At 35.4% G+C, this 16494-nt stretch overlaps 1 protein-coding gene across 3 annotated transcripts in view; it reads right to left on the bottom strand.

Annotated features, from left to right (window-relative positions):
- The window catches only part of LARP4 (La ribonucleoprotein 4), a 77499-nt gene that overhangs the window by 11774 nt on the left and 49231 nt on the right, over positions 1 to 16494 (bottom strand). Inside the window, exons 9-12 of one of the 3 annotated variants that reach the window (XM_004388320.2) lie at positions 5467 to 5679; positions 4869 to 4975; positions 1300 to 1512; positions 669 to 717 (exon numbers count right to left, since the gene is read on the bottom strand). In XM_004388320.2, the coding sequence (XP_004388377.1) occupies positions 669 to 717; positions 1300 to 1512; positions 4869 to 4975; positions 5467 to 5679 (582 nt within the window). Of the gene's footprint in view, positions 1 to 668; positions 718 to 1299; positions 1513 to 4868; positions 4976 to 5466; positions 5680 to 15851; positions 15893 to 16494 lie in introns of those variants that run through there. The other 2 variants (XM_023742400.1, XM_023742401.1) reach the window with 2 other exon arrangements.

The following is a 16494-nucleotide window of genomic DNA, read 5'->3' as shown; positions in this document are numbered from 1 at the left end:
ACAGGGTCACTGTGAGTCCAACTTGACAGTAACAGGTTTTTTTTTGGGTCTTAAAAAGGCAGCACACAGTTTACCATTATTTTTCTAAGACAAGGAATACAAATTGCATTTACTTTAAAAAAAAAAAATATTGGGGGATCGTTTCAAGAGATAGATATTGTTTTATTTCTATCTAAATCCCTGACACACTCTGTAACACTCTTTGAAGAATTAAAAAAAAAAACAAAGTTGGTGTCTAATCGACCCCAACTCACAGCGATCCCATGTATGTCCGGGGAAAAAAAGAAAAAAGAGGATATTACGTACTGATATTGGAAGTATCTCTAAAGACAGACTTGGAAAACTTTTCATTGAAAATTTTTTCGTATTTTTTATTTTTAAACCAAGTAAATATATTAAATATTCAAATAATCTGAGTCAAACCCCTAAGTGTGTGTGGTTGAGAGTGGCTGGGTGGGCTAGTGATGGTGGTAGATGTTTTGGGGTCAAGCTTACACTCTACCTTCACTGGAAACTATAATCAATTAAAAACAAAAACAAAATAGAACAACCCAGTGCTAGGAAAGACAGACTACAAGTAAACTCTCTAGTAAATCACAAAAGTAAAAAAAGGAAAAACAAAAAACAAAAAAACCTGAAGAGATGTAATTAAAGGTAAAAATACTTACTGGGATTCTGTCATCTTCTCGTCGTCTTCGACCTCTGAAAAGAGTTTTCCTTTTAACAAAAGTGGAGGGTAACAACTCATAAATTTCTTCAAATATACACTTTCTATCAAAGCTACTGAATGAAATTCTACCTTGGAATTTTAAGTATCCATACTTTTGAAACTGAGGCTATTCTTCCATTGTTATTAAAAGACAAATATATTCTTCTGAAGGGATCCTGAGCTAATCTACCAAACACTTCACCCATAACCACCACCACCAAGTAAGCTGGGCCATATTTTTATTAGTAGTGCTCCTGCCACCCTAGAAGCATTCTAAGTTTCAGTTCTTTTGTTCTGGCAGGGTGGGCAATATATAATCCCACCTCTATAGTTCAGAAGTTAGGAGAAATGAAACTATAATGCAGATGGGCTATCTTATCTAAGCTGTAGTTTCTTCAGTGAGCTGTAAAGAATTTCAGAATAACTATAAACCTCTGATTCAGAGCTATATGAGGGTACTCTATATTTCTTAATAATGATAAGCATAACCATGTACAAATAAGTTAAAAAACAAACCAAAAAATACAACTCACCAGATCACAGTCTTCAAATATTCAGGATAATCACATTATGATCAAAGAATTCCTTACCTGCCTCTACCATAGTCTCCATTCTGTTCTATCTGCAATGTGGGAGTCTCCTTTGGAAGGTAAGTTTGGTCTTGATGCCCTGTTACTGTGGGGTTATGCCGTTCAGTTGGAAAGTTCCTTGAATTAGATCTATGCAATGGTCCATCCCCCAATGATACAGAGCCATCTGTTGAGTGTTCTGAACCACTGGATGGCCTAAAATGAGGCTTTACACTATAAGAAATATAAAATTATATATATCAAGACAGAAAACCCGTCCTCTTAATGGTAGAAATTCTTAATAATCCAATTTTAAAATTGTCTTCTGCTGATTTTCACAAACTAAGTTACAGATAAAAATATCAGATTGTGAAATTGTAACTCCTTTTATGTTCAAGACCTATTATTTTAAGAAGGTAAAAAAAAAAAATTTACATTAAAAGAAGTTATGTTTGGATAGATTTTTGGTAAAGACCCCAAGTTCTTTAAGGTAAAGCTACTTCTACATCAATACTCAGACTATAACTAGGATTTTAGCTGATGTCTTTAACATTAGTTGCAGTCTTGACAAGTCTAAATCAGGCAGACTTTAAGCTAATTTATGCATCTATAACATGCATTCTCAACAGGTACAATATTGCCCCTAAAAGGGAGTAAAAATTGGTTCTTGCAGAAGGGTGTGTGAAAAAATCTTACTCATTTTATGTGTAAGCACAGATATGCATACATTACATAAACAGATATACTGTATACCTATAGTCTAGGAAAAAAATGCCTAAGGCTCTTTAGGGAAGTGACAAATGAAAAAAAGGCTGAGAAACACTGGAATATGCTAAAATCCCAGTGCTTTTACTAAGCATCCATCACCAAAGGAAATTAGTTGTTTAAAGATCCATATGTAGGACAGGAAACTAGGAAAATACAGCAATACAATTAACAGCCTGGCATGACTTCATGAATTAAGATACACAAGCTGATAAAAAACTACTTCCAGCAGAAGTAGCTTTTATCTTGGATGATACATATAAACACTCAATTCCCTAAAAATTTATAGGCAAATGAAGTTAAGGTACAGTAATGCAGAGAGTGTGCAGTTTACCGCAACAGTGAAAACATCTAAAGTAAACATAAGCAACTGAGGATCCTGACTATACAGCAGATTAAAAAAGTGTAAGATTTGTCCCCTTGCTTTGCAGTTTATATACCCCATTTTTATAGTCTATTTTTATAGCTTTAAATTTGTAATATTCAATGGTATCCTACTTTACTCTCTCGACTGTTAATATCAAAACAAAGACAAAAATCAGGCTACAGAGTTAGGGCGAATTTCATATAAGATGACACTTTTTCAGATAATTATTTTATGTAACAAAATAGATTTTTAGTAGCAATGAAAATTACAATATGTCACCTAACACAAAGCAATTTTCAAAATATTTATATTATCCATATCTGAAAATGATCTTACATGGTAGATACGCTGTTGACCTATCTGTTCAGAAATGATCATTCATCTAAAATTTTACACTGCATTTCAACACACCTAACGGACAAGCTATTAGATTTAAACAGCCCTCAGATCTCATAATCTTACCCTTCACTGAGAGGATTTACAATCTTAGTCCAGACAAAAGAAAAAAAGAATAAAGAAAGAAGTGATAAAAGACAGAAAGAAAGAAGTAAAGCAGAAGATAAGGTAGAGAAATGCCTAGACTTCTGAAAGTCAATCCTATTCTCTCTAAGCAGACTGGTGATCGTCACTGGGCTGTCACAAGGTTAATATAAAACTTACAAAAGGGCTCTCTAAAAGCTACTTTCTCCTTAACTGATTTAAAAAAAGAATAAAGAACCAGCAGCAGTCACCTCTGAGAATCAAGAAGAAAAAGGATTGGGGTTGTTGGTCAAAAAGCACTGCAGTTTTATCTGTTACATCTTCATTTTTACAACAAGAAAGTATTCACGTATTATTTCTGTAAATAAAAATTAACAACCTGTACTGGTTTTAAATACATGGAAAAGCATGCTAAACCTGCTTTGTCTCTCAGAACCTACAGATATACCTGCTTATAAGCAAAGAGCCCTGGTGACGAAGTGGTTAAGAACTCAGGCTGCTGATGGAGTGGTCAGCAGTCTGAATCCACCAGCTGCTCCTTAGAAACCCTATAGGGCAGTTCTACTCTGGTCCTATGGGGTCTCTATGAGATGGAATCGGCTCGAAGGCACACAACAACAACAACGTAAGCAAAGATGATTTGACTGTCATTCTTGGCTTTCTTACTGTAATTTCACCCCTTCCAGCAAGAAAGCAGAGCAGACAAAAACAAGCGACATAAAGAATAATCATGAAGCCATCCAGTACATTTTAGTCTACTCCATATCAGATATCTATTCCACTTAACTGTTAAAGGCAAAACTCACCCCTTCAATGAAATGTATGTGAAATCAGCAGATACTTATTTTTACAAAGCTACTATTCTCAATCATGAGAAATCTGCATCTCCCCCATAAGAGAAGTTGTAAACTGTCATCTGCAGTAATGGAATTATTTTTAAGAAAAAACATGGCCAGCTTATGGTAGAGGAGAAGTAGATGTTCTAATCTCAGGCCTACCAATAACAGCTAGCTACGTAACCCTAGGCAAGGTATTTGTCCTCTTCAGCCTTCACTTTCTTCGTCTGTAAAATGAGTTAAAACTACATCAGAACAAAGGTCTTTCCAATTTTAAACACCACTGCCTCTATGTGCTCATGAAAATTAATTTTTTTGAATGACAGGGTGAAGGTTGGGAGACAATATGTGTATGAAGGCTCATTTTACTTCTATTCATATCTACTACCAATATTTGAATTTTGCAGTTAATTGCTACTGTATTACCAAACTAAAAGAGCCTTCTAAAAGGGCACAAAAAAACTTTTGCTTATAAAGATGCCTTCATTCTAATAATATGACATTTGATTTAATGTAACAAAAGAATTCACTTGAAACTTCATAAGGCCTTAAGACTGTGTACAGGTAGTAGAAATTTTCCTCATACTAAAAGGCTACTCATTCTCCAAAATGTTACCCAATTAACACACTAAACAGCATTTAAAACCAAAAACCTGTTGCTGTCGAGTTGATTCCAATTCATAGCAACCCTATAGGGTTTCCAAGACTGTAAGTCTTTATGGAAGCAGACTGCCACATCTTTCTCCTGCGGAGTGACTGGTAGGTTCGAACCACTGACCTTTTTGGTTTACAGTCAACTGCTTTAACCACTGTGCCAACAGGCTCCCTTAAATAGCATTTAGATACCAGATTTGTAAGTTAGGAATTGTTACCAGAAAATGTTTTTCTACTTTATTATTACTATTAAACAAAAATCAACATGTATCTTGTACAATCTGAGTCTCAAATCCTTTTTGCACCTATTATTAACACTGAGGCCAAAGTGTGTTTATGAATTCTAGATTGAATAGTTCACATCCTTTTTGGGTAAAAACTATTTCCTATTGACTTGTAAAACAAGCATAATGCTATTAACACAGTAACTCCTTAGGAACTATAGTGAATTTTTTAAAATAAAATTCCAGGTATGATTTTCATCTTACCGATTTTTTTGGAATGGTCGACTCATATTCACAGCAGCAGCAGCATTTGTTTTATAAGATCCTGGTGAATTAAAGCCATTCACAAAACTACCATTGGGAAAGGGAGCCTAAAAGAAAATTTTAATGTGTAAACAATATCAGTGGCAAAAGCAATATCTGGTATGAGGGTCATAAAGAAGCCTCTAATGAGCTAACCTCGCATCACATTTCTCCTCCAAGTTAAAAACAATTCAAAACATTTTGCTTATTCACTTTGGCAATATTCACTTGAGACACCACTTGATTTACTGAACAGCCAATCACTAGATCATTGTTTACTCAATGAAGAACATTCCTCTCTGAAAAGCATTTTAATTTATTCAAGACTTATCCAGTCCTTTCTCTCAATTCACTCAACATATTTTAAAAGATAAAATTATAGGAACCCACTTAGTCATATGCATACATTTGGTATAGGGGATAATATATCTATATTACTATTTAAAATCACTGAGTAACCAATATCAACACAAACCAAAGCAAAAAAATGAACTCCTATCTGATGATTCCTTCAAATTTCAGCCTAACATTTTTATTATTCTAGAAGAATCTCACTTACCAGTGGTGTTTCAAAGTAAGGTGCAGGACTTGGAGACCAAGACTGAGGCACAAGACTATAGACAGAGTATTGTTGGTGAGGATTATATACAGGTTGCATAAAGACTGGTGATGGATACTGTGCTTGAGTTTGAATGGGCTGACTATACACACTAGAATCCATTAATCGGTAACCATTCTTAGCAAAAAATGTATTGATGGCTTTTATCCTTGCCTAGAAGGAAGAGGAACACACTATAACAAAGAACTCTTAGTGTGCATTTTTACAAACATAATTTAATATAGTTACAAGTTTTACATGCTTTACTTGACTACCTATTTCTCCACAGTGTAGAATAAGTATAGCAAAAGGAAGTAACTGGTAGTTTTGAATAATTTTTTTAAAAGAAAGCTCTTGCATGGCAAAAACCACAATGAACAAAGTAAAAACGAAACAGAATATAAAAATAGTTGCAACTTACCACAGACAAGGAAGCAATATCCCTGATATATACATAAATTATAAAAATAGAGATGAAAAGGCCCAAAAATCCTACAGAATGGGCTATAGATATAAACATCCTCCCCACACACATACTCAGAAACAACTGAACAATAGGAAGTGGTTGAACAAACCATGATACACCCACAATACTGATAATCATGGTGATGTAGAAAGAATTGAGAGATAGCTGTAGATATTTCAATAATATACTCACAAGAGAAAAAAAAGAAGAAATTAGATTTAAAAAGATAAAGAAAAAAAGGAATCAGGAAAATATGAACAGTGACTGGGTGTTTGATAATGTTCAAGAAATTACTGTTCTTCAAAAAAATTTTTATTGTAGTGAAAATATATATAACAAAACATGCACTATCTCAACAATTTCTGCATGTACAATTTAGTAAGATTGATTACAGTCTTCAAGTTGTGTAACCATTCTTGCTATCCTTTTCAAAATCATTACACCACCATTAACATAACCTCAATGTCACCTAAGCAAATCCACCACCTTTCTCCCCTCCCCTGGTAAACACTAATAATGTTTGGTTTCTATATACTTGATGGTTTTATATAAGTGATATCATACAGTATCTATCCTGCTGGAACGGACTTATTTCACTCAGCATGATGTTTCCAAGGTTCATCCAGGCTGTGGCATACATCAGGGTTTCATTTCTCTTTACAGCTGAGCAGTACTCCACCATGTGTATATAGCACGTTTTGTTTATTCATGCATCTGTTTATTGTTCATTTTTAAAAGGATAATGATGATATTGTGGCTATGTTTTAAAGAATACCTAACTTAAAAGCTACTAGTATTAATTTATTTCCAGATAAAATTAAGTTTGTGACTTGTGTGAAAATAATTTGGGGTGGGAGGAAATGGGTGAGAATGTAGATGAAACAAGACTGGCCACACTCTACTAATTGTTAAAACTGGGTAATGAGTGCACAACTGTACATTTATACTATTTTCTCCGCTTTTATATATGTCTGAAATTTCCTGTAATAAGTTTAAAAAGAAAAAGGAAAGAAAAAAAACGCCCTAAAACTTAGTAAAAGAAACCAGCCCACTTATTTATGTAGCTGCTTTTGCCCTGTAACAGCAGAGTTGAGTAGCTGCAACAGACTTCACATGGCTGGCAAAGCCTATAATGTTTACTATCCTTTACAGAAAAATTTGCCAACCCCTATAACAACTAAAATATGAAGATGTGAGAGGTCTAGCCTAGGAACCAAAATCACATCAAGTTACTGGAAATATCAAATGAAATAATGCATGTTAAAGTATAAAACTACCATGTTAATAAAATGAATGAAAGTCATGTTTTCATACAGCTATGGGGCAGGAAACTCTAAAAATCAAATAAACTGTAACTATTCAAACTAGACTGAACAGACGTATTGACACTGGATTGACACAGTGGCTGCAATAATGGACTCAAACATATCAGGATTCTGAGGATGATGCAGGATCAGGCAACATTTTTTCTGTTATACATAAGGTCTCCATGAGTCAGAGCCTTCTCAACAGCATCTAACGACAATTCAAACTAGAAGAAATTTAAAAATGGCCATGTTTTAAAAAAAAACCCTTAAAATCTCAGATTGATTTTAATATGACCCAGAAAATAATTACAGCTATTGATTTTATCAAAGTAACATCACAGACCATCATTTATTTCAACCTTAAAATATTTTCTAAGGGAGTAAAACCAAGTACACAGCATTATTAAAAAATATATTGATATGGAGACCTTATTAAAAGGCAGATCATAGTTCACGATAGTTTTTAGCTTTAAACTGCTTATTTTCACACTTGGATAGAGTCTAAATTATTGATAAGGGGAGGAGCAGAAACAACAATTAAACAAAGATTTTAATTATTCACCAAAAGCTATGGAAATTGAACTGAGTTTTAAAAGATTTCACTCTAAAACTATAAACTCTCCAACTATAGTAATTATAACTGCTAAAATTTACATTCTACACAGAAAAAAAGGGAAATGCAAATTAAATCGTTAGAAATTTTGCTGTAAAAAACGAAGTAAAATATTAACAAGCACCATATTTTTACACAAATAACATGCACCTCCTATGTTTGTTTGCCAACCACTGCAAAAACATTAGCATAGTGTATTAATGAAAATAACTCACAGGGGGAGGGTACGGTTCACAAACAAATGTAGAAGGCACACGGTATTGTTGCTCAAGAACCAAATTCTAATTTTTAAATGGAAAAATAAGCACATGGAACGATTATCTGAACACCCTTGTTATGGACTGAATTGTGTCCCCCCAAAAGTTGCATCAACTTGGCTAGGCCATGATTACCAGTATTGTCCACCATTTTATGATCTGATGTGATTATCCTGTATGTTGTAAATCTTAACCTCTATGATGTTAATGAGGTGGGATTAGAGGCAGTTATGTTAATGAGACAGGACTCTATCTACAGGATTAGGCTATTTTGAGTCAATCTCCTTTGAGATATAAGAGATAATTGAGCAGAAAGGGAAGGGACCTCATGCCACCAGGAAAAAAGCTCCAGGAGTGAAGCGTATCCTTTGGACAAGGGGTCCCTGCACTGAGAAGCTCCTAGACAAGATGAAGACTGATGACAAGGACCTTTCCCCAGAACCAACATAGAGAGAAAGCATTCCCAGGGAGCTGGCACCCTGAATTTGGACTTCTAGCCTCCTAGACTATGAGAGGATAAATTTCTATTTGTTACAGCCATCCACTTGTGGTATTTCTGTTATAGCAGCACTAGATAACTAAGACAACCCTCTCCCCAAAAAAGAGAAATACTTAAAGAAAAAAAAATAATGCAGAAGTGAGCTTACAGCAAGTTATGGAAATGGGAGTGAGACAGGTTGGAAACTGGAAGAGAAAGATGAACATATAGGTAGACAATGTTAGTGCTTTGGATGCCTAGGTTCTTAAACTGGGGCCTATAATTAGTTTCTTTTGTAGTACACTATATTTTAATTCATTCATTTAAAATTTATTCTGAAAAAAGGTCCATAGGCTTCAACAGAAGGCCAAAAAGATCCATGGTACAAAAAAAGTTAAGAACTTGATACAACTATTGGTCTCTACTCATCCAGAGCAAAAGAGAAAGGAAACCAGACTCAAAGAAGAAACTAGCCTATAGAAACAACAGTCTACATAAACAATGACATCATCTACCTTGAGATCAGAAGAACTAGATGGTGCCTGGCTACCACTACTGACCATTCCAACCAGGGACTCAATAGATAGTCCCGGACAGAATGGGAGAAAAATGTAGAACAAAACGAAATTCCTAAAAAACAAAAAGGCCAGACTTACTGGACCAGTAGAGATTAGATGATCCCCCAAGACTATCATCCTGAGACACTCTTTAAACTTGGAACTCAAACCACTCCCAGAGGTCACCTTTCAGCCAAATAACAGATTGGCCCATAAAATAAATACAATCACCTGTGAGTAATGTGCTTCTCAAAATAATCATCTAGATGAAACCAAATGCTAAACATTTACCCTAGACCAAAGATGAGAAGGCAAGGGGGAACACGGAAGCAACATTAATGGAAACAGACCAATCAAAATGGAAATGGTAACAAGAATGTTGATACATTGTGAAGAATGTAACCAGTGTCACTGAACAATATGAGAAGTTAATTTCCTGTGTAAACTTTCACCCAAAACGCCATAAAATATTAAATAATAATAATAAAATGAACCTTAGGAAAAGAGGAATTATCCATCTCCATAAATAAGGGGCTTGTGCTTTAAGGGCCACGAGATAGGAGACAAGGTCTTTTCTAGGGCAGGGAATTAGAAGTGAGACTCCTCCACCCTTTCATAAAGCTATACTTCCAAAGGATGGTGGTGCTGGTGGGGGTAGGGAATCCACTTACCAGCAAAAGGAGACAACAAGGAAGCGTGCTTATCTTAGCCTGGGTTCTCTGAGGAGTGGTGGAATTCTTCCTTGAAAATTTGGAAAAAAGGACCTAGCTTTAAACTGGAGTTTCCTTACCTGAGTGGTTTGGGAATGCCCAAGCTGAGATAGTGACATGAAAAGTGGTTTCAGGCTGGTTAATACCCCTGCCCCTCTGGAAAAAACCTGCTCTTAATTCAGGCTCTAGACATGCCCAGCCAAACAGTTCACAATCCAAAATTTTAAGCAAAAAGATACAAAGGGAAGGAAAACAAAAAGGTACAATCCACTATGAGTGACAACAGAAAAAAACACAACCGAAAACCTCAAAGAACTCAAGATAACAGCATTATCAGAGAGGAACCAAAAAGGGTTTTAAAAGAAAGAATAAAATACACAATGGAACATAAAACAAAAACAAACAAAAAACAGTGTAAGAATAATGAAACAGGAGTTCTAAAAATGAAATACTATCACTGAAATTTAAAGAATAGGTGCACCTGACCCAAGTCACAGTGTTTTCAAACACCTCATATGCATGCGAAAGCTGGGCAATGAATAAGGAAGACCGAAGAAGAATCGATGCCTTTGAATTATTGTGTTGGTGAAGAATACTGAATATTTCATAGACATCCAAAAGAACGAACAAATCTGTCTTGGAAGAAGTACAGCCAGAACACTCGTTAAAAGCGAGGATGGCGAGACCTCATCTCACATACTTTGGACATGTTATCAAGAGGGACCAGTCCCTGGAGAAGGACATCGTGCTTGGTAAAGTAGAGGGTCAGTGAAAAAGAGGAAGACTCTCAATAAGACGGAATGACACCGTAGCTGCAACAATGGGCTCAAGCATAACAACCATCATGACAATGGTGCAAGATCAGGCACTGTCTCATTCTGTTGTACATAAGGTCGCTATGAGTTGGAACCAACTCAACGGCACTTAACAACAATATCACTGAAATTTTTTTTTTCTTTTTTTTTTATTGTACTTCAGGTGAAGGTTTACAGAACAAATAGTTTCTCATTAAATAGGAGTACACATATTATTTTACAACATTGGTTAACACCCCCATGACACATCAACTTTCTCCCTTCTCAACCTTTTTTTTTTTTTTTTTTTGGTGAAAATATACATAGCCAAAGATACACCATTTCAAAAATTTCTACATGCACACTTCAGTGACACTGACTACGCTCTTCCAGTTGTGCTGCTATTCTCACTTTAGATGAAGGTTTACAGAACAAAATAGCTTCTCATTAAACAGTTAGTACACAAGTTACATCACTGAAATTTAAAACTAAATTAATGGGTTAACAGATTAGACTGGGCTAAAAGAAGTAAAGTAATTGCCTTTCAGAACAACCTTCAAAATTAAAAAAGATAACAACATAATTCAGACTCCTTATAAGGTACAAAATGCAAAAGCTAGCATAAAATAAAAACTTGGTAGACATGTGAGGCAGGAATATGTGGCCTATTAATTAAGAAAATAGCAGTCTATAGAAATATATTCCAAGATGACCCAAATACTGGAAACAGCAGATTTTTTAAACCAGCTATTATTAAAAAAAAAAAAAAAAATGTTCTTGGATTTAAAGGGAAATATATTCTGAACAAGTTTAATACATGGGGGTAATCTAGGCAGAGAAAGGAAAATTATTTAAAAAAAAAAAAAAGCAAGTTCGACAACTGAAAGATACAGCATCTGAAATGAAAAATTTACTGGATAGTCTTATCAGCAGATGCGAAATGGCAAAAGGAAGCGATAGCCAAACTGAAAATGAATCCAAATCCATAGAAATTATCTAATTTGAAGAACAAAGAGAAAAACAGACTGCAGAAAAATGAACAAAATCTTAGTTGCACCAAGCAATATAACATATGTATAATTAGAATCCCAAAAGGAGAGGAGAAAAAGTGAGGCAGAAAAAAATATCTGAAAAACTAGTAGTTGAAAATTTTACAAATTTGGTGAAAAGCATCAACCTATAGATTCATGAAGTTCAATGCACCCCAAATAGGATAAATAAAATAAATTCATACCTACACACACTATAGTCAATTTACTAAAAATCAAAGATAAAACAACACACAACATTGTGAAAGTAGGCAGAGAAAAATGCCAAATTACAGACAGGGGAACACATTGCGAATGATGGCTAACATTTCGTCAGAAACAATGGAGACCAGAAGACAATGGAATGATAGCTTAAAAGAAGAGCACTGAAAAATGCTTTTTTTTTTGCTTATTTACAAGAGAATCAAATGGGAAGCAATTTACCTCAGCTCATAAAATGAAGGTGTCACTGGACTCCTTCAGAAGCGTATCTCTAGCCCAAAGACTGCAAGAGTCCTTGATCTTGGATGTCCACGGCACAACAGGTAGAACTCTTCCAAATTATCATGGGTAATTTTAGAATCACGATCAGTATTAAAATCTTTTAATTGTGCACAAAGATATTCTAGTAATATACAGTACTATGCCTTCTTAATAGGTTTTACAAGTATCTAGAATTTTATGTGAAAAAAATAGGTAACTATTATTCAGAGGAAAATGCTAATGCAGTAGCATCCTTATATGGAATAGATGAAATCTAAAAGAGAAAATTTCAGGCCTAACCTAGACTTTCATCATTTAGAGCATTATTTTATAAAGAAATATTATAAGAATTTTAATTTCACATCAGATTTGAAACATACTAATAGTAGAGTACTTCAATCACAATGTACTTCTTTAAAATAACTCTCCACTGAAAAAAAACTTTCTTGGAGTAAGAATAAAATTACTTCTTCAACAAATGGTGCTGGACAACTGGGTTTCCACATGCTGAAGGATGAAGTTAGACCACCACCTCACACCACATACAAAAATTAACTCAAAATGGATCAACAATCTAAATACAAGAGCTAAAACCATAAAATTCTTAGAAGAAAATACAGGGGCAATGTTTCGAGACTGTGCTTTTGACAATGGGTTCTTAACTATGACACCAAAAGCATAAGCAATGAAAGAAAAATACAAAATTGGACTTCAACAAAATAAACTTTTGTTATCAAGTGACTTTATCAAGAAAGTGAAGAGACAATATACCGAATGGGAGAAAATATTTGAAAATAATATTTCTGATAAGGGTTTAATATCCACAATATAGAAAGAACTCCTACAACTTAACAACAAAAAGACAAACAATCCAATCAAGAAATAGGCAAAGGACTACTCTAAAGAGGATATAAAAATGTCCAATAAGCATGAGAAGATGTTTAACATCATTAGTCATTAGGGAAATGTAAATCAAAACCAAAATGAGATACCACTTCACTCCCACTAGGATGGCTATTATCAGAAAAATGGAAAATAATAACTGTTGGCAAGGATGTTGAGTGATTGGAACCCTTGTACATTGATGGTAGAAATGTAAAATGATGTAGCTGCTATGGAAAACAGTTTGAGGGTTCCTCAAAGAGTTAAACATAGAATTACCATATGCCCTAGCAATTCTACTCCTGAGTATTTGCTCAATAGACTTAAAGAAGGATTAAACCAGATATTTGTACCTCAATATTCGTTGCAGCATTATTCACAATAGCCAAACGGTAGAAACAACCCAACTGTCCATTAACTGATGAATAGATAAACAAAACATGGCGTACACATACAATGGAATACTACTCAATCTTAAAACAGAAATGAACTCCAACAGGATTTTCATTTGGTTGGTTGTTAGCACTACACAAACTTTCTAAAATTCATATACAACAGTTTTAAGAACAGCCAAGCAAATGAAAACCACAATGAGAAACCACTTTACCCCCACTAAGATGACTAAGATAAAACAAACAAAAAACAACAAATGTTGACAAGGATGTGGAGAAACTGGAACCCTCCATCCACTGCTGGTGGGAATGCAAAATGGTGCTGCTGCTATGTAAAACAGTTTGGCAGTTCTTCAAAGGCTGAATATAGAACTAGCAATTTCACTTCTAGGTATAGGCCCTAGACTTGAAAGCAGCGACATAAACCAACACATGTAAACCAATGTTCATTGCAGGACTATTCATAATAGCCAAAAGGTGGAAACACCCTAAATGTCTATCAACAGATAAATGGATAGACAAAATGTGGCATATACATAAAATGGAATATTACTCAGCCACAGAAATAAAATATTGGTACACACTATAACATGAATGAGCTTTGAAAATATGCTGAGTGAAATAAGTCAGTCACAAAAGGACAAATGCTGTAGGATCCCATTTATATGAAATACCTAGAATAGGCAAATGCATAGAGAACAAAGTTTATTAGCAGTTATCAGGGGAGGCTGGAAGGGGAAAAAAAGGATATGATTGTTTGGGAAGCACTGAGTATCTGCTTACGATGATGGAAATCTTGGCAACGGATTCTGGTAATGATTACACAACATGATTCACATAACTGGTGTTACTGAATTATACATGTGAAAAATAAGAACAAAGAGGGAGAACTTGCGTATGAATATTATAAAAAAGTATGGTAATTAAAACAATGATACGGATCCAGGAAGACAGAATTAAGAAGAGGCATTACATAAAAATTTGGGAGGATAAACCACTCAATAAATGGTATTGAGGCAACTGGCTTTGCATATACAAAAAAAAGTGGAATAAGATCTCTATCTTATACTATGTTGTTGTTAGGTGCTGCTGAGTCGATTTTGACTCACAGCGACCCCGTGTAACAGAGTAGAACTGCCCACAGAGTTTTCTAGGCTGTAATCTTTACGGACGGAGATCATCAGGTCTTTCTCCCACAGAGCTGCTAGGTGGGTTTAAACTGCCAACCTTTCAGTTAGCACACTTGTATATCAAAATAAATTTCAGATGTATCAAAGACCTAAATCTCAACTATAAAACTTTAAAGCTATTAGAAGACTGTTGTGGATTAAATTGTGTCCCCCCAAAAATTTGTGTCAACTTGGCTAGGCCATGATTCCCAGTATTATGTGACTGACCACCATTTTGTCATCTGATATGATTTTCCTATGTGTTGTAAATCCTATCTCTATGATGTTGATGAGATGGGATTAACGGCAGTTATGTTAATGAGGCAGGACTCAATCTACAATATTAGGTTGTATCTTGAGATAATCTCTTTTGAGACATAAGAGAGAAGCAATCAGAGAAACAGAGGGACCTCATATCACCAAGAAAGTAGTGCCAGGAGCAGAGCGTGTCCTTTGGACCCAGGGTCCATACACTGAGAACCTCCTAGACCAGGGGAAGATGGATGACAAGGACCTTCCTCCAGAGTCGACAGAGAGAGAAAGCCTTCCCCTGGAGCTGGTGCCCTGAATTTGGACTTCTAGCCTACTAGACAGTGCGAGAATAATCTTCTGTTTGTTAAAGCCATCCACTTGTGGTACTTCTGCTATAGCAGCATTAGATAACTAAGAGAAAGACCGAGAAAAATATCTTTATAACCTCAAAACAGGGAAAGAATAGGGAGAAAGGCATTAGGGGCATAGGAAAAGAATGACCAGTAGCAGATTTCATCACCTATAACATGGAAATTAATAATACCACCACCACACAGCAATGTTGTTGTTGTTGGCCACCATCGAGTTAGTTCCGACTCACAGCCACACCATGTACAACAGAACAAAACACTGCCTGGTCCTGCACCATCCTCACAATCATCGCTATGCTTCAGCTCATCGTTGCAGCCACTGTGGAAATCAATCTCGCTGAGGGTCACAGAGGTCTTCCTCTCCTACCCTAACATTCTACTTTACCAAGCATGATGTCCTTCTCCAGGGACTGGTCCCTCCTGAGAACGTGTCCAAAGAACATGAGACAAAGTCTTGTTATCCTCACTTCTAAGGAGCATTCTGACTGTACCTCTTCCAAGATAGACTTGTTCCTTCCTCTAGTAGTCCATGGTATATTCAATATTCATTGCCAACACCATAATTCAAAGGCATCAATTCTTCGGTCTTCCTTAGTCATTGCTCAGCTTCTGCATGCATATGAAACGACTGAAAATAACACCATGGCTTGGGTCAGGTGCACCTTAGTCATCAAAGTGACAACTTTACTTTGAACACTTTAAAGAGATCTTTTGCAGTAGATTTGCCCAATGCAATACACTGTTTGATTTTTTGACTGCTACTTTCATGGGCACTGATTATGGATTCAAGTAAAATTAAACTCCTGCAACTTCAACCTTTTCTCCACTTACCATGATGTTGCTTATTGGTCCAGCTGTGAGAATTTGTTTTTTTGAGGATTATTATGTTGAGGTGTAATCCATACTGAAGGCTGTAGTCTTGGATCTTTATCAGTTAAGTGCTTCAAAACCTCTTCATTTTCAGCAAGAAAGGTTGTGTCATCTGCATATGGCAGGTTGTTAATGAGTTTTCTTCCAATCTTGATGCCCCATTCTTCACACAGTACAGCTTCTCGGATTATTTGCTCAGCATACAGACTGAATAAGTAAGATGAAAGGATACAACCCTGATGCACGTTTCCTGACTTTAAACCACGCAGAATCCCCTTGTTCTGTTTGAATGACTGAATATTGGTCTATGTACAGGTTCCTCATAAGCACAATTAATTCCTATTAATTAATTCCCATTCT

The sequence above is a fragment of the Trichechus manatus genome, unplaced genomic scaffold, assembly GCF_000243295.1.
Source record: "Trichechus manatus latirostris isolate Lorelei unplaced genomic scaffold, TriManLat1.0 scaffold00209, whole genome shotgun sequence".
NCBI lineage: Eukaryota > Metazoa > Chordata > Mammalia > Sirenia > Trichechidae > Trichechus > Trichechus manatus.
This window is presented reverse-complemented; position numbering and strand designations above follow the sequence as displayed.